At 35.3% G+C, this 19297-nt stretch overlaps 1 protein-coding gene across 4 annotated transcripts in view; it reads right to left on the minus strand.

Annotated features, from left to right (window-relative positions):
* CPNE8 (copine 8) overlaps positions 1-19297 on the minus strand; it is a 164185-nt gene that overhangs the window by 60602 nt on the left and 84286 nt on the right. For 3 of the 4 annotated variants that reach the window (XM_036889385.2, XM_036889387.2, XM_036889386.2), the window contains 4 exons: positions 14657-14720; positions 8524-8627; positions 5362-5466; positions 4002-4043 (listed from right to left, as the gene is read on the minus strand). In XM_036889385.2, the coding sequence (XP_036745280.2) occupies positions 4002-4043; positions 5362-5466; positions 8524-8627; positions 14657-14720 (315 nt within the window). Of the gene's footprint in view, positions 1-4001; positions 4044-5361; positions 5467-8523; positions 8628-14656; positions 14721-19297 lie in introns of those variants that run through there. The other variant, XM_036889388.2, reaches the window with a different exon arrangement.

A 19297-nucleotide genomic window follows, 5' to 3' on the forward strand; every position in this document is an offset into this window, starting at 1 on the left:
AGTGAGTGGTGGAAATGAGGAGATAAATAACAAGAACTGATGGAGGACTGAGAGTTCATTAGAAAGACAACACAGCTATTTCAAATACTTCTTTCTGTAATATGAAATAACAGAACAAGAAGCTCCTAGAGTAAAGGCATTATCTACACTGTGAGGAATATACAGCTCTTAATCTCAGGGAGTTTACAATTCGGTATGAAAGTTAAAGCAAAAACAAAACTTTGGCTTAAGTCACAATGTGTTAGATATAGTAGTAAACATTCCTAAATGGTAAACACAACACGAAGGAGAGAGGAATTTCATGAATTTAGATGTCTGAAGAAGAAAGCTTCCAGACAACGGATGGTATTTAAATTGGGCCTGAACAACAACAGCAAAAGAACAACAGGCAAAAATGAATGCAGAAGTGTAAGAATACTAAAGAAAAGATTAAAGAAAACTAAAATATTGTTGCATAAAGATTGGAGTTCTTTGTTAATCATGTCACCTGGCAAACTGTTTAGCACATATGCTCAATAACAATTTCTTCCAAAATTAACTCGTGGAATTGCTACTGGAGCATAAATAAATAAAGACACACAGAAAACACCGTGGTAAAACACTGATTACCACTCCAGGTATTGAACATACAGATAATTAAATCAGTCTTTCATGAGGGCAGGAATTACAGATTGAAGGGGGAAAGGGGACAAAGACCCAGAAGGTACATGTAGAAAAAAAGATCACAACCAAACTTTTCAGCAGGTGGAAGGAAAAAAAGTATGTTAGCAAAAAGATATATAGATTATGAAATTCTGTTAATCAACATCTTTTAAAAGTCTGAAAAAAGGAATAAGTAATGGAACAGGAAAGAGACTGAATCTTGTCTAGTGAACACATATTTCAGATACTCAGGGTCAACTGTCAGCAAAGAGAAGGCTATTAGTAGGAAAAGATTAATTAGAACAAATAAGGTAATTTAAAATAGGTGAGAAAAATATAAAAGGTTTACACACACTCCTCCTAAATGAGCTACAGTGTCTGAGACAACTTACAAGTTCTTGATGAAACACTGGGTGAAGAATCACTGTGATTTCACACCATGATGACACATAATCGCAGAAATGAAACATTTAATTTTTTTATCAAATATTATCTCCAAAGGTAGCACTCACGTTAGAACATGATGGATTTGTCTAGCATTTCACAGATAAAGGAAGTTTGTACTTAGTTACATTAAGTCTCACTATTTAAGATGACTGCATTTGATAAAATGAAGAGGGTTAATAATGAGACTTTACTTTCTCTGTTCAACAGATGGCACCAGCCACATTTTGTGACTGACAGTTCACTAGCTCAGCCTTTTCATCAGTTCATCGTTTTTTGGGAGACAGCGATCTGCTTGGTGGCCCATTTACAGTCAGCCCGCGTTAGAGCCACAGGGTTTTTTGTAACACAGAGCTGCTCCATTACTGCTGGCTGGGTTTTAAATTACTCTACAGAGTCAATGGAAGCAACTTGAAGCAACTGAAGGTTTTCAAGGATACCCCGCCACTGATTGCTGTGAAACCCAGCAAGTCAGTGTCTCAGCACTTTAGCTTTGCGATTGTTAAAATGACGATTAAATGTTCTTCCTTCACTCCCCTTGAAGAAATGGTGGGAATTATGGGGATGAGTTTAGTAAAGGGGTTTAACTTGTTGAAAATTAAGTACATTTAAACGGATTATCCACACCAAGGGGAAACAATGCCTCTACACTCTCAGACCACTGTCAATGTGTTTAAATAAAAAGGACAAATGACTATATTTCTTCTATTCACAGTTCCCTCAGGGTACCCATTTCAACGTCAGCTGGTCACTTGCTCACAAGCATTCCCACATTATTGTATGCCTCACAGGCACACAAACGTTTGTTGCAGAATTAATTTCAAGTTGATGAACTGAGTCAAATACCACTAGATTTCTGACCCAAGATCACACCACTTCCTCAAGTTCAAGTTCCTGATCTGTGACTACAATTATCATCTCCATTACCTGAAGTAGCCAAGCTGGTAATACAAGACGTGATTGTGATCAAATAACACTGTCAAGCATCTTTCACTTGAATTTTTTACTGAAATATTCTCTCTAGATTGAAGGATTAGATTATTTTACTGGTTTCCTATGGTTAAATTTATACACAAAATATAGATATATGACCATTTTTTCCCCACTTTATAAGGGGGACCACTCTAAACTTCTATTAAATGTCAACAAATAAAACTGATTTAAAATAAAACAAATTAAGTGATAAAATTACTTATGATGCATATTGTATGGGCTGCATTAATTTCCACATGGTGCTGTCCAATATACAGAGCCCAACCACCAGATGCCTGCAGGGCACTTAAAATGTAGCCAGCCTGAACTGAGATGTGCTGTAAGCATAAATACATATCAGGTTCCAAAAACTTACTATAAAAAATGTAAAATTTCTCACTAATATTTTTATATTGACCCCATATTAGAATGATAACATTTTGTACATACAGGGTTAAATAAACTATATTATTGCATATATTACTGCATCAATTTCACTGGTTGGTTTTTACTTTTCAATGTTCCTACTAGAAAATTTAAAATTACATATGACTTGCATCAGATGTCTATTGGATGATGCTGGTCTGCCAAACAAAAAAAAAGGAATCCACTGAGCAAATAATTATTTCTAAAAGGAAGACTCAAAAGTTCTCAATAGAGAATTTTAAAAATGATACATGAACAGGATTTATGACAAATATTGAAAATGACAATGAAACAAAGAATAGGAAATAGTTTCTGCTGATAATTTCATTGTATCAGGAAATAAAGTGAGTGTCATATCATATCCTCTGTGATTAAGTAAAGAATATCTAGAGTGGGAAATTATGTCAGATAAACAAAAATGCATGTAAAAAGTATAACCATGTGATTATACCACATGTGGTTACAAGTTGGAATATCAAGTTGTGTAACAATCCACACAGTGCATAATATCATTGTATTATAAAACTAATGTCCATTCTATTGGCATCTAATGTGCCCTTCAAATTTCATAAGTAATATTAGGTGGTTGAAAGGGTTATCAAGAATTATTTAATCATAGTTTTAATATTGCTTTTTGTATGTCAGCCACACACTGACAATTCCGCTGACATCAAAAGAGGGTGTTTTTGTGCACATGGGTAACAGAGAAGTACACACTGAAATTCTGTATATTAAAATACAGATCAACATTTTGGACTAAAGAAATTAAGTGCCCTTTGGTTTCTCATCTGTCTTTCTCCTTCGGCATCTGTATGTTCAGTCTCCTCAGGAAGTACCTGGAGAGGGGAGATGTGGGCATTCTGGGTCCCACGGCTTCACGCCATTGAAGAACAACTCAGTACCAACCCTACTTAAGGCAGTACAAACAGGGGGAAAGTTCTTGAAGAAGAAATAAGAAAAGGAGTGTGTTCCCTCTCTTTTAGTTTTTCACATTTGCTGTGGTCTGCAGAGGGAGACCAAGATTTCCAGCTCTGAAATCACCTGACATAAATCTAGGGCTTTGTTTTGTTATTTACTTGTGCAATGTGTGTCCCTCTTGGTGGGGGGGTTGTCGGGGGTGCAAGGTTCAGGGATACTCAAGTGTGTTTCCATGAATAATATGGGACAGAAAAATTATAGGAATCTTCAAGAGATTGTGAGATACAGAGACTTGAGAATCACAGCTCGGCAGCTATGAAACAAACATCCATAAATTGTACGCAATGACAAATCAGGTCCAAGCTGAGCGGCTTTACTATGTTGCTGGAAATGTGGAAGACCTCTATTTTATTCTCCAAGTTGAAAACATTACCGTTATTCTTAAAATCTCATGTAAGCACCTCAGCATTTGGAAAAACAGGACAAAATAAGCAATCTGAGAATTTAAATGAAAAAAAAAATGGGCTCATTTCAGAGTATTTGCTACTTAAAAGTGTATTGTTTCAAGAGTGAGAATAAAAGAAAACATAGTGTCTTACCTCCCGTCTCGATCCCAGTCATATACCTCCACTTTGATTGTTCTGTCCGTGGGGAAAACACAGAGAGTAAAGTTACTCAGTACATCAAAATGACATGCGACGGAGAATTTAAAAATCAGTTGTAGATTTTCTTAGATAAAATAGTGTATGCTTGTAAGTTTTACAAAAATAGTCCCAGGTGGATTTTGCTAATTTGACTACTTAACTTCAATTTACATCTTTAAATAGTTTTCTAGAATCTGTATTCTTTAAATAGAGAGGGAAAGTATATGTGAGGAGCATGTGTAATTTGACATAACTCCTAACAAAACACTGTGTTAGAGCGGGATTGTTCGAACTCAGAAAGGATCAGTCACAAGGAAGCCTTGTCCAAACGGGGATTGCAGGACCTCACGCCCACAGTTCCTGGCTAAGTAGGCCTGCCCTGGGGCATACGGAGCTGGATGTCTATGAAGTTTACCAGATGACTCTGATGCTGCTGCTCAGGAACCACTTTATAAGAACCACTTTCTTGGAGAAAGACTGAATTCAGGCAAATAAAGTTAGGATATTATTAAATGAATAAAATGATAGTCAAGGGGCCAGATAAACTTGAAAGTAAATTTAATGACATATTGGTAATCAATTGTTCCTTCTATGATATCAGTAAATTGAATAGCTTTGCATTTTTCTAATAGACAAGTAACAAGAAAAATAAAATAACCTCATTTAATTTCCTTTTGGGGTGAGTAAGGGTTTTTGTACTATATCCTTACAATCAACTTTCATAAGAAAAAGAAAATAACTTTGATATTAAGAAATCTGCAGGTATATTGTGCCAAGAACTTCAGGGCCACCTCATCTACCTACTTGTAAAACGCCACAACCAATCTCCCTGTTCGAGGACTTTTATGATTCAGAAGCCATGGGAACAGTGATGCCAAACAGCATTTTCAAAAGTATGTCAGGGTTGATAATATATCTGATCATAAGCTTGTTTCTCTTGTTCACTTACTTGCTCCACAGAGAGGGAACGCCTAATGGAAACTTTGAAGCAAAGAAAATTCTGGGGAGACTTTTGAATAATATGTTAAAACCCAAACTATTATTTGATATATTTTAAGCACTTTGCATATCTTTGTTCATAGAAAATCAGTCAGTTTAACCAAACCTTCATAATCAAATTATGCCTCTTCCCCAATTCATTGTGGATTAAAATACAGGTATTAAAAAATTTCTGAATAAATCATTCATGATCTGTTAATATACATTAAATACACAGAGACAAAGAAGCCACCTTTTTAAAAAGTCCAACAGATTATTGTTGGCTACAAAATCTACAGTGAATGTCGAAACTCAGAAAAGCTGCCATTTATTTTACCTGTCGTAATCGCCATTACATAACGCTCTGACTGAGATCTTGAACGCTTGCCATACAGGGTTTAGAGTATTTTTGACAACTTCTGTTTTATGACAAATAGTAAAACTGCAAAAAAAAAAAAAAAAAGGAACGTTTTCCATTATAATCATGATTCCCTGATGATATATTGTAGTCATTCTCCTCTTTCTTTTGTGCAGAATGTCGCCAGTCCCTCTGTTACTGCTGTGTCATTTAACAGGAGATTTGTGGTTTTAAAACTTTGAAGATTAGCCCACTATACTATAAAGCAATGAGATTTTTGTCCTAAGTTTACCAAAAATGATCTTTTGCAGATTCAACAAATCCTAAAGCTGCTTTGGAAATAATCTCTATAAATTGTGGTGACATATTGATTCAGTAAAAAACCTTCATGGGTTGCTAAGAACATGAAAGCCACCAGGAACCCTGAGAAGAAGGGCTCTGCTGGAATGCTGGGGACAAAACCTGCTTGGAAGGGGTTCAGGGGAGAGATGAGAACTGAGGCAGTGTGTGTAAACAGCATTTTTGAGGAGCTGAGCTATAAAAGAAAAAGATAGACTGGTGGTAGCATAAAGGGAAAGATTAGTCAAGAGAAAGGCTTGGTGTTTTGTTACTTCTTAATTTTTCTTCAAGACGGAAGGAGTAAGAGGAAGGTTGTATGCTGAAGGAAAAGATCCAATGTAGAGGAAACAATTTATGATGCATGAGAGAGAGGAGAAGGGCTGGAGCAACGTCCTCAAGTAGATGAAAGTGGACGGGGGTCAGGGAATTCGTGGAAGAGCTGCCTGGGAGCCCAGACAGTCAGTCTGCAGGAACACTGCAGAAGGCAGGGAACATGGGTACATGCTGTGGTGCGTGCACGGGGAAATTCTCCAAATGCTCCCATTTTCTTATGAAATAGGAAGCATGATCATCAGCAAAGAAAGAGGAGGGCCGAAGAGCGACACATTTGCATGAGAGAGAGTTGATGGGTTAGCGGAAGGAGCAGGACTCCTGGAGAGGTGCAAGGGCTTATTTAAGATGAGCATCAGGGATTTATAGTGAGACCACTAGGCATGTGATCCGTTATCCAAACTGTTGACTCTATATATCTAAGGAATTCCTAGAAGGAAGAGAGCAATCCAAGAACACAGCAAGGAGTAGAATTTTCATGGAGCCTTGAACTCCGTTTTGATTCAAATTCCAGGGTTATTTCACCAAACCATTTAATCTCCAGACATCAATCTGGCCCTGGAAACATTCTTACCCAATATAAATTTATGTGTAGTCAATGAGCTCTGAAATGTTTGAAATGATCTTGGTTAGAACAATACCTAAACCCAGCTCTCACTGCGACCTTAGTCATGAATTGTTCCAAACACAGGGATCCCTCTAACTGTCAAAGCAGGAGACTATTACACATTACTATTCATAAGTTCCATACTACCCCTAACCCTCAAAAGAAAATGTTTTCATTTTTACCATTCAAAACTCATCAAAACCAGTGGACAGTTTCCTAAAATGAGATTCACCAAACCATAGCAATAGTTATTTTTAAATGATTTGAGATTTTTGGATTAATTGTACTCTTTTACTATTTAGATATCATTTCAATGAATAAGTGAAAGTATTTCCACAAGCATAATACACTTTTGTAATACAACTCTCATCAGTAGCATTAAATGTGTGATAGACTGAAATTCTGTAACTGTACAACTAACTAATCTTTATAAATAAAGAAGACTAATAAGAATAAAAACAGAAAATTCAGGAAATGAGTAGTTCACAAAGGAGGAAACATAAGAACCCTGGATTCAAGAAATTTAAGCCACTCTTTAGTTTTTCAGTACCTGTAAGTTACTTGAAAATATGGTTATTTCTTCTTTGTCTAATATGTCTCTTATGGATAAAATGAGTGTTCAGATGCAAATGCTACTGACATGTTCCTCCAAAACAGAAGGGAAGTAAGCAAAATCCGACAATATGACACCACGAAAAAAACAACTAACAGCTGCCCCATCGCTGCAACAAAAACGCCACAGTAAGTAGAGCGTCATGTTACACTGCCCAGTTGCATTCACCTGAAATGGCAAAGTTTCCATTTTTATGTAACATTTTACACTTTTACACTTTCCACTTATTACATAACATTAATATGTTGTGTAAAAAGCATAGTCACTAGAAGCATAACGGAAATGAGGGTTTTTTCCTCATCTATTCTTCTCATTTTTATCTCTAAATGATGTTCTCTTTAGCTAATATTTTTGTATGCACAAAGAAAATAAATCAGGAAAACATTACACTGTAGTAAGAACACTACCACGATCATAACAACAGCTAACATTTTAATTATTCTTATGTGTTAGTCAAGCTTCTAAATGTTTTTTGGGGGCAGTAACTCTTTCAATGCTCTCCACAGCCTGTGAGGTACAATGGTTATTAACCCATTTGACAGATGAGGAAACTGAGTCTCCTACCAATTAAAAGACTTCACTGTGGTCCCATAGCTATTAAGCAGTGAGGTCATGATTAAATCTAAGAAACAGAATCTTAGCCCAAAATTTTAACCCTAAACATTTCCATGAATACTGACAGAATGAATCACTGAAAAAAATAATGAGATACATTTAATGGTACAGTCATATATTTTAAATTATACCCTATAACCCATGGATATGTTTTCTAACCACACAGAAACCAATCTAGTCATGACTGGTAAAAATACTCATATTACTAGAATATAATGAAATATTTTGTTGAATGTTAGATATCACTGGGGTAAAAGCCCAGTAGTAGAAAAGCAACCCATAAAATCCATATCCTTCTCCAAGGAAATGATTTAAGAATTCAGTTCTCTAACAAAATATATTTGTTTCAGCATTTTAGATTTCCACAAAAATATAATTTGTCCACACCACTGAGGCAATATTATAACTTTAGGAAAAGTAAAAGGGAAATGTTTCTATGAGGCCAAATACCATTCATCTTAAATATCAAAGAAAACATAAAATCCTTATAAGATTACAGTTACTGAGATGCAAAAATCACATCAATTTTTTAAATACCAAAATATTTTACTGTTATCAATATAATGAGCTTCTCTGAAAAAAATGACTTAAATATCATCCTCACCATAGAGTTTAAATGCATAGAAGATAAATATACCTGCCATCTTCATTACTTCGATAAAACACAAGAAAAGGATCTGATTTTCCAAAGAAGTCCTTCTTGTCCAATTTGTTAGCACAAAATTGCATCAGGACAGCATCCTACAAGCAAAATTAATATAGTAGCTCAAAACCAGGGTTATGAATAACTGGAAACTACAGATCACAAGCAAGACTTGACAGTAAAATAAATTTGCCATTTTAATGTGTATGGCCAAGAATCCCCAACCACATAAAATTGCATTTTAAAGGACTGTGAGCCTAAGAAATTGACTCTGAAAGTCTTTTTTCGAGTCACAGAACTATTACTTTTCAAGAACTTTTAATATTTTCTATTATAACAGAAAAGTGATATTAAGTTAAGATCATTCTAAGTACCCAATATTATATTTATTCATATCTTGACTTATTCAAGTATACATTTTTCGAACATAAGTTCTTTTTTTTTAATTTCTCAGGAAATATTTAATAAGCATCTACTAGATATATGGCATGTATCAGATGAGGCATTAGACAGATCCAGACCCATCACACCATTCACAGTACAAAGCGGGAAAAACGTTTCTTCCTAATTATACAAAAGGGACTGGGGAGGCTGGTGGGAAGGGAGGGATAAGGGGAAAAAGGGGCATTACGATTAGCACACATAATGTAGGGGGCGCACGGGGAAGGCAGTATACACAGAGAAGACAAGTAGTGACTCTATAGCATCTTACTATGCTGATGGATAGTGACTGTAATGGGGTATGTAGGGGGGACTTGATAATGGGGGGAGTCCCATAACCATAAATTAAAAAATAATTTTAAAAAAAGTGCACCACAATGTCTCAATAGCTACATTTCAAAATTATTTTTATATATGGGGCCTCCCATATATAAAAGTATAGCCCTCTCATTTTCATCTGTAATTCAAATTACATATTTGCATGCTAATTATTATGATAAACCAATCATTTTTATCAATTTATATACTCAAGCACTTGTAATCTACAAACTTAAGTAATGGTTTAGCTTAAAGGTAAACAAGCTGGAATACCATGTATCAAAGAAGTTTAACATTATTCAACATTGGGTCAGGTAAGCATTTTTAAAAGGCAAAAAATATATAGTAATTTTAAATTTAAAACCAGTGTTTGGGTATGTTTGGTTTTTTAACTGAAAGGAGATGCTAACAATATTGAAAAGAGGGTCAAAGTAGATGTCACAGTTTTATGTACTATTTGGTGAAAATGTTAACAAAGACTGAATGGGTACTCTCTTAATCACTGTTTTCTTTATTTTTGCAGAGTCAACAATATTTAATAAGCTCCCATATAAAGTTCTCATTATTTCCTGTCAGCAATTCCAGAACACTATCCAAGAGATGATGCTACCTATCATTTCACTTATTAATTCATACCCATACTTAGCAAACATTTCTCAAGCAATACTCAGGCTAGAATCTGGGAATAAAACAACAGACAAAAGACATCTCTGCCCTTGAAGAAATTCACAGCTCTAGGTTTCTCGTTGTCAAAAGCATTGGTGTTGTGTCATTTTACTTTGTTATTCAGCATCTAGATGTGACAACTTCTGCCAGAGAAACACTCGTAACAGGGCAGGAAATACACTTCCAAGCAGGTATAGTGACAATATACATTTTAAAGAAAATTACAGGGGCACAGACAAGAACAATGTGCTCATGACAGTCACCTCAAATCCCTCAGCCATGAACACTTTTCAGACTTGACGTTTTAAGATAAAAACATTCTTTATGATCTATTAACGCTAGTGGTGAGAGAACCTCTCTGATCACCAAACTCCAAAACCAAGGCTAAACTGAAAAGGAAAGACGGCTTTGTGTTGTTTGGTTTAGTTTCAGACACCCTTTCACCTTCACATATATTAAAATGCCCTGGGGACAGAGTGGCCTTTCTAAGGACGTGGGAAAAGGGCATTGTTCTTGCCACAGAAAAAAAGACATTCTCCCAAAACACCTGGATCAAAAAACAAGCTTTCAAAAAACATTCCGATATACTTGAAATGCATAATAGGTGAAGACATGTATATATTTCAAACCGTAAATAAAACATCAGAAAGCATGAATTTTTGTATGACCACTCATAAATGTAACAGCAAGATGTACTTTTTCAAATTGTACTCCTTAAGGCTTGCAAAACAAATGCCCGACCCAAAATAAAAGTTTGTTTCAATGCACCATTATATAAACGTGGGGAAAATATTTTTTGCAACTACCCAGGTTAATAACTTAGCAGGGATTCTATCTGTCTCAAGAATAAAAGAAATCTATTTTCTGGGGAAAAAAAATAAGCATTTACTTACTTTTTAGAATTACACAAGCATCCTGGCAAAGGTGTTTTTTAGCCCCTTTATGTTTAATGATTGGTACAGTGAGAATTTCACGATCCTTCAATACTTCACACAAGTAAAGGAAACTTGCTACTGAAGAAAGTTTCACAGGCTCTTCTGACAGGTTCAAGTCTAACTTGCTTCTCCTGCAATTTTCCCAGTCTAATCCAGTCAGTGGCTCCTCGTCCACCCAAGGGTGAAGAGAGCTGTCCTCGACTCACCGCTTCTCCTGACCCTTCATGCAGTCCACCACCGGGTTGCATCATTCCACCTTTAAAACGGTTCTCAAACCTTCACTCCACTCCCGCTACCTTGTCAGCACCTTAGTCCACGCCAGCCTCGTCTGTCAACCAGGACATGCATGGCAGCACTTGTTCCTTTCTCCCTCTTCTACTCTTGGACTTTATCCAATCCAATCTCTACTGAGCGCAAGGAGGAACATTCACGAAACAATGTTGCTCACTAACTTAAAATGCTTCAAGGCTGTCCTTTGCCTTTAGCGTAAACACGGAATCTTTAACATAGTGCACAACGCCCGACAGCAAGAGGCTCCAAGCAGCACTTTCTGCTTTCATTCGGTGAAGTTTTTCATCCATCATCCCCCACCCCTCCTGGTCCCTTGCACCACACACCAGACACACTCCTTTCCCCCTTTAGCACCTTACACAAGCTGTCCACTCTGCTGGAAACTCTTACCCTTTGGCTGGCAGACCATTCCTCGGGGCTAAGATTAAATGTCATTTTCTCAAAGAGGGCTGCAGGGACCCCCTCCCCAGTATAAACTAGATTCATCACTATACTCTTACCTTATTTGATCACTAAGTACAATATCACGATATATTTACCTGCATAGTCATCTGATCAACGTCTGTCTTTCCCACAAACTACATGTTTCCTAAAGGCAAGGACCAGAAGAGTTTGTGGCTGTTATTTCCCACTACTGGATTTCCAAGCAGCCATTCTCCGGACTCGATCATTGTACACTTAGTTGAATATTGTTCAATCAATTAGAATGAAACTATTATTTGTGGATAATTTCAACCTACTTGAAAAATACTGAGTGAAGAAACAGCCCTAATATGACTTCAAGGTTACATTAATTCTGACTCTGGCATTTGACTAGACACGTTACAAAAGTTGCATTTGAATTGAACTATGTAATAGTAGGTTGAGATAATTAGGATGATCACACTAAAAACAAGCATTTGTATAAATTTATAATTTACATATCTTTCAAATGCCGTATCTTTTTTACTCTGAAAAGTAACCATCTGGGGGAGGTATTAAGACTTTAAGCATTTTACGAATGCAGAAATAAAAGCGCCAAGAACATAACCTCACTCGGCTGAATAATGAAAGAGACAAGATGGTAACTGAGGTGTCCAGACTCTCCAAAGCTTATGCTCAAGTTTATGACTGACAATGTGTTTTAAAGAAAGAAAAATGTCAATTTGTGTGATGTTGATGTGAAATGAAATGATTTCATCTGAAATTCTAAGTGATCATTATCACTAATACTTTTAAGTACTCTGTACATTGAAAAGGCAGTGTCTCTTCTGAAATAAACATGAACATTGCTTTGAATACACTTGTTTCTCCCGCTATACTAGTATAGTAGTATTATTCCAAGGTTTGTCTTAATAATGATGCCGATTATCAAAAAGGCTGCGGCTAAAAATCTGAACACAGGATACATTAGTGAATAGGATCAAGATTCTATTTTAGAAATATTAGATCTATAACTTTGAAGAATGAGAAAAATGCGTTTACTTATTAAAAGATAATTCCAGATGTTCTGAAGGATTAATAGGAGAAAGAGTGGTAAAATGCCTCTAAATCATTAAGGAACAGTTTCCGCTTCACTTGCATGGAAACTTCAGAAGAATTTTCCTGTTCTTTCAAACAAAACAACAGAATTCAAAGCAGAAGATAATTAAGATGCAACATGGCCATACTCAATCTACACCCTTGGAGTCTTGATTCTATTTTGAAAAAGAATAATAATGTGTTTATTGGCACATAAATATTTACACAAAGCACCTTAATGTCAAGATTTTGACAAAATAGCATGTTAATGTCACCATAAAGAACATGTATCTTAATGACCTTGAACATCCTTTTCTCTTTCCTCCTTCATCATACAAAACACATATTATCATACACATATACACATTCAGAGACAAGAAGTAGAAAAGATGACTAGATGATATTAAAAGAAATCATTGTGTCATTTTAACTAAAAACATTTTGGTAGGAAATATATCTACAATTAAATAATTGTATTTTTATTCTGCAAGGCCCTTTCAGCATACACAAAATGTAAGAGTGTGTACTGTATTTAGATACATATTATAATTTATCACATACATTACATTTTCAGATTTAATGCTATAGTAGTCAATTATAAGAGCTGGGAGACATTTTAAAAAATATTCTACTGACTTGGCTTCTTTCTCCCCTGCAAATATGGAAAGTAAAACAGAGCAGTCAAGTGGTTTGATTAAACCATGTACAAATTAAAGCAAAATCAGAACTCAACTCAGTCTGAAGGTCATTAGCAGCATTACACTGTGAGTAGTTCTGGGCATTTTATACGTGAGAAAACTGACTGAAGTGGTCATGACCTGCAGGACATACAGACAATGGAGAGAGGAGAGGAAGGCCTCCATCTGAATGCATTTTAACACTCTGAATTCTAATATTTTTGTTTAATTACCTCCACAGGCCTGTTCTTATATTTTCCTTTTATTGTTTCACTTACCACCACCCACGGCCCCAAATCCTTTTCCACCATTTGCTAGCAAGTAGTATCATATGGATTTCTGACCATACTAGCTCAGAAGCCATAGTAGTTATCTTAAAAAAAAAGAAACCCTCTAGAGATTAAAGTCACAAACTCAGATAATAACAGCATTCTACATGAAAACTGTGACCAATGTCAAAATATTAAGTTTTTGATATTTGGAAACTTCTATTTCTAAAATCATGAAGTGGAAGTTGGAAATGAGCAGCCATAGAGGTATGATCTAGGGCAAACATTTTTATTCCCCCAGAAATAATAATTCCCAGGGATCCACTGGGCCACATGAAATAGACAATACTGGCTTCAGATTCAGGGAGCCGCCCTTGCTTCCGGTGTGGACGGTCACCCCCATCCACTCGCTTCATCCCTGAACATGAGTCAATGATGACTCAGCAAATGACAACTAAAAATAGCAGTTCTCTAAAAATGCTGTGTAATCCATGTCCTCATTTGGACATGGTCGCTGGCCCTTTCTTCAAATGTTGGCTTCACAAGCTAATGAAAGAAAGATGGGATCCTATATAAATTCTGAATTAACTCAATTAGAAATGTGGAAAAACAAATATGTTACACAAAAGGGCTAAAGTCAAGTGACTAGAAATATACCTTCAGAATCACACGTCAGTCAGTCTTCAGAATTTTTGCAAGAACTGAACTGTTTGGTACCATTGACAATTCCTTTTATTAGTGCTCCCCCCCAAATGATATTGGCATTAGGTATTAGTTTAATAACTTCTATTCATTAAAAAGGTTGTCAAAATAACCGATTATCCTTTTTTGGACTATGGAATGTAACCTCCATGGTTAAAGTACTAAATATTTAAAATGGTATTTTATAAATAATAGAATTATAGAGCTCATCGTTTTTATTATTTCTTGCTAAAATTACTTAAAAATTAAACATTTAAATATAGTTTCACAAATACCATTTCAAGGAAGTGCTGGAAATACTTTTTAAACCAAAGAAATATTTACTTACCCTGCAGCAGTTTAATTCCTCTGCTGTAAGTATGATCATGCCACATTTCTTCCCTGGAATTCCTCTAAAGTCATAAAAAATACATTTATGCCCATTAATATTTTAAATTATGTAATATAAACTAATACATATTTTATTTTTAAATAACCAAATAAAGAGCACACTATTCATAGGTAGGGTTTTCCCAGGTTTCGACCTTAAGTTTATCCCATAAATTTATCCCATTTAGTATCTTATAGTCTACATTTCCTGATGAAGCTAAACTTTGATCACTTCCATGTCAGTCCTCTGCCCAAGAATTTCAGTAGCTTCATATTAACTGTGATACGTAATATAATCCAAACCAATATGTCTATAATAGAATAAAACTTTCTCCCATGGTTTGTAAGATTTCTATTATGTGACTAAAGCCTATTTCTAACCTTGATTTTCAGTCTTTCTTTCTCCTTTCATCAATACAGTTATTCTTTGTGTTTAGTTCTTCCTTCTTTGTGCCCATTCCCACTCCCTGACATACTATCGTGTGTGATTCATTTCCTATTCCCACATAAATATAAATTTTCCATATCCCCAAAGGAAGTTCCATTTGTTCCAGGAAACCTTCCCCCCGGTCAACCTCACACAAAGCGCAGCTTTCTCCCCACTCCTATTGTAGTAAAGTCAGTACCACAGGTTTAGAACTTAATTATCCCTAACTTGTTACAATCGCATGTTTTTACCCTTTCTTTTCTCAAGTTGATTTTAAGTTCTGTAGGTGCAACACTTATGACATAAACCTCATGCAAACCAACAAAGGAGGTATCTACACATAACAGGTGCTCAATATGTAAGGAAAATATACAATACATAAGCAAAATAAAACTCCCAATTCTCTTTCTACGTGTCTCTGCTATATTTATGCTCTTACACCTACCTGCAAGGGAAAAGTCTGTGAGGAAAATGCAAGGTGTGTGCATGGTTCCCCACTTTACTTAAGGGTACAGAGAGACAGGCCATGAGAATCCTCCAAACATAATCCTAATGCTCTAAAGATATACTTCATGCTTCTTTTGTCCTACAACAAATCAGAGTTCAGACTCTTCTGCTTGTCCTGGAAACTACAAATTGTGGTATCAGAGCCCAACAAGTGTTTTTGTCCTTAAGAATATAATTCATCCCAGATAATCTAGCTAGCATGTATGCAATAAAGACATAAGTCCCATTCCCCACGTGTAAAGGGACTGGAGACTTCGTGTCGTAACTGGGAACAAAGGAAGAGATTGGAAAATTACCACATTCTGAGTTGTCAATATATCAATGTAAATTAAACTTACTGTAAAACTGCTCTACTCTTTTTTTTTCTTCCTATTCTAAAATTTCTTCTGGGGAGCACCACGTGGTCTTGAGCATAACGTGCCATCCCATAGCATGTGCAGGAAGCTCTCTCTCATAAAATCTTGCCTTCTCGAACCTTTAACCCCTATTCAAGGAACTGTGCATGTCAGGAGCTTCCATTTTCCCCAGGTCTTTATGACCAAGAGATCAAGTAATTTATCCTTGCATTTTTTTTTCTTAGAATAGTACACATCATTTTTAGCATCCTTCCAGCATCTTTAGTCATTTAAATTTTCTAATCCAGCTGTACCCTTCTTTTTCCTTCTATCTATTTGTGAATCACCAGATTGACATTTTCAGCATCACAGCTAACTAAACACCCTGACTGGACATCTATCTGAAAATACTTTAAAATAATGAATAAAATTTGAAAAAGGTTTTTATAAATGTTCTGCTAACAGGACAAAAAAGTAAAGCCTGTCAGAATCAGAAAATGGAAAGCCAGAAACACAGAGGCGATCCTGGAGAATTTGATCCAGGGCTTGTTTTTTACTAATTCTTAGGGCATAAAGACGAGAGACAAAAAAGGTGGGAGGACTCCCAGGTAGGGGATTCAATAAATGACCAACTCACAGGATAAAGCTTGAATCACAATGACTATACTGCCTGATTGTAGCATGAAATTAGATACAAACATTCACTTTGGAAGAACCTACAAAATTAATCCTTGCCCCTAAACACTTGGTGGTGAATGAAAGAGAAAAAAATGTCTCCTAAAAATTCAGATCTCAACTTGCTGCCTTAATTTTCACTACCTGGATAGTCACAAAAACTTCAAAGCAAGAATACAGTTTCAGTAACGCAATCATATGTACTTAGTAAAGGCAAAACCTCTCTGGAAGAGTTTGCTTTCTAACTATGTCTCAAAATATTTTCACATTAAAAATTAAAGAATATATATGAGTTTTTTCAAATATCATTAAACACTGAAGGAAAAATGGACCATGTGTTAGAGTCTCCTGCACAATCAAACATAGAATACTGGAAATATACACAGTGTGCAAAATGTAAGTATGTACTATATACCTAAAAGAAAAAAGAAAATGTAATTATGAGTAACTTGCAAAGAACTATAAAAATAATCAAGAATATTTAGAGAAAAAGTTGTAGAACTTCTAGCAACTAATAATAATAGAATTAGAAAACTCAGTGGTTGCATATAACCACAGATTAGACATTGCAGAACAATTAGTGATCCGAAAGATAGATGTAAAGAAATTATCCACGATGCAGCACAGAGAGGCAGACCTGGGAACTATTATAAAGAGATTTAGAAACATGGAGGACAAAGTTAAAAGATTTAATATGCATCTAATCCAGAAGGAAAGAGAGAATGAATAGAGAAGATGCAAAAATACTTGAAGACAGAAGGGCTAGGAAATCTCTAAAACTGATGGAAAAAAATATATTTCCAGATTCAAAAAGACCAATGAATTCTAGGCAGCATAAATAAAAATAAATTTATCCCTATACCCATGATAGGGACATGACCAAATACTGAGACAAAGGGCACTTCTTGAAAGGAGCCAGAGAGAATACAGATGGCTTACTAAAATAACAATATTAAACTAGTGCTGACCCCTCAGAAGGGATACTGGGGCTGAATGATAATTTAAAAAATATCTTCAATGGTATGAAAGAAAATAACTGTCACCCTTGGAGTACACACAGTGTATGTCTCTTTTAAAAACAAGCATGAACTACGGACATTTTTCAAACAAGTAAGAATTGAGAGAATTTTTGGCTAAGCACCCTTGCTTGTGGTATTTCCAGGATGGACTTCAAACTGAAGGAGAACGATCACAGTAGGAGAGACTGACATGAAAGAAGAAACAATAAAGGACGTGGTGAATATGGATGCATCTTATTAAATATTTACCATAAATCAGTAATAGTAATGTTAAACACTGAAATAGCAAGTACAAATGATAATGACAGCACTGATCAGGACAGTGAGAATTTAAGTTAAAGTTTTCCAATATTCTTTTGTTGTTAAGGAAGAAAACAAAAATATGCTATAAGTAAACGGAATTTGATGAATGAAGTAAATATATTTAAAAACTTCTGGGAAACTGCAATTTTCTGAACACTTTATAATCTAAAGGTTAGAAAAGGAAACTGTGGAATGGTGTTTGAAAAATACAACAAATTCAAAGAAAACATATGAAAACAGGGTGGAGCCAGTAGGTGATAGAAATAAACCCAGAGGTATAGTTACTAAGTACATGTGAGTGAACTAAATGATCCAGATTGAAATCCTATATAAAAAGATAAAATCCATCCATAAGCAAGTTCATTAGACATCAAAATTTAAGGATTTAGAAAATTCAAAAGCAAGGAATGAAAAGATATACTATGGGGCAAAAAGCTAATCCTGATGAAAAGCAATGTACCTACACTAATAACAAAGATTTTATATTTTAAAAGATTGCTAGAAATAGATACTGTGTAATAACACCAGTTTCAATCAATTAGGAAGATAGAATAATCACAATACTGTGTCCATCAAATATTACAGCTCTAAAACATATAAGGCAAGAACTGACCATACTACAAAAGGAGAGTACACCTTTTGTTGAGCAATTTTATATTGAGCAATGTTAATTTGGGAACAGTCAAATAAATAGAATAAAAAATGAAAGAGGGAACATTAGAACCAATACCAACCATACATATATATATATATATATATATATATATATATATATTTAAAGGACTATAAGAGAATACTATGAACAATTGTAGGCCAAAAAATTAGATAAACTAGAAGGGATAAGTTCCTAGAAACATACAATCTACCAGTTACATCACTGAGAAACAGAAAATCTGAACAGAGCAGTAACTAGTAAAGAGATTGAATCAGTAATCGAATACTTCTGAACCAAATGGCCTCACTGAGGAGTTTCTCCCAAACATTAAAGAATTAATATCAATTTTCCTAAAACTCTAAGTTGAAGAGGAGGGAACATTTCCAAATTCATCCTATGGGGTCAGTATTACCTGGATACCAAAGCCAAAGACACTACAAGAAAATAAAACTATAGAGCAATATTCCTGGTGAATATTGATGCAAAAATTCTGAACAAAACACTAGCTAACTGGCTTTAACAATAGCATATTAAATGGATATACACCATGACCAAGTGGGATTTATTACTGGAAAACAAGGATGCCTCAACATATCAGAGTCAATTTGATATGCCACATTAACAAAATGAAGGCCCAAAACCAGGTGATCATCTCAATGAATGCAGAAAAGGCATCTGA

Source organism: Manis pentadactyla, chromosome 14 (genome assembly GCF_030020395.1).
Source record: "Manis pentadactyla isolate mManPen7 chromosome 14, mManPen7.hap1, whole genome shotgun sequence".
NCBI classification, from domain to species: domain Eukaryota; kingdom Metazoa; phylum Chordata; class Mammalia; order Pholidota; family Manidae; genus Manis; species Manis pentadactyla.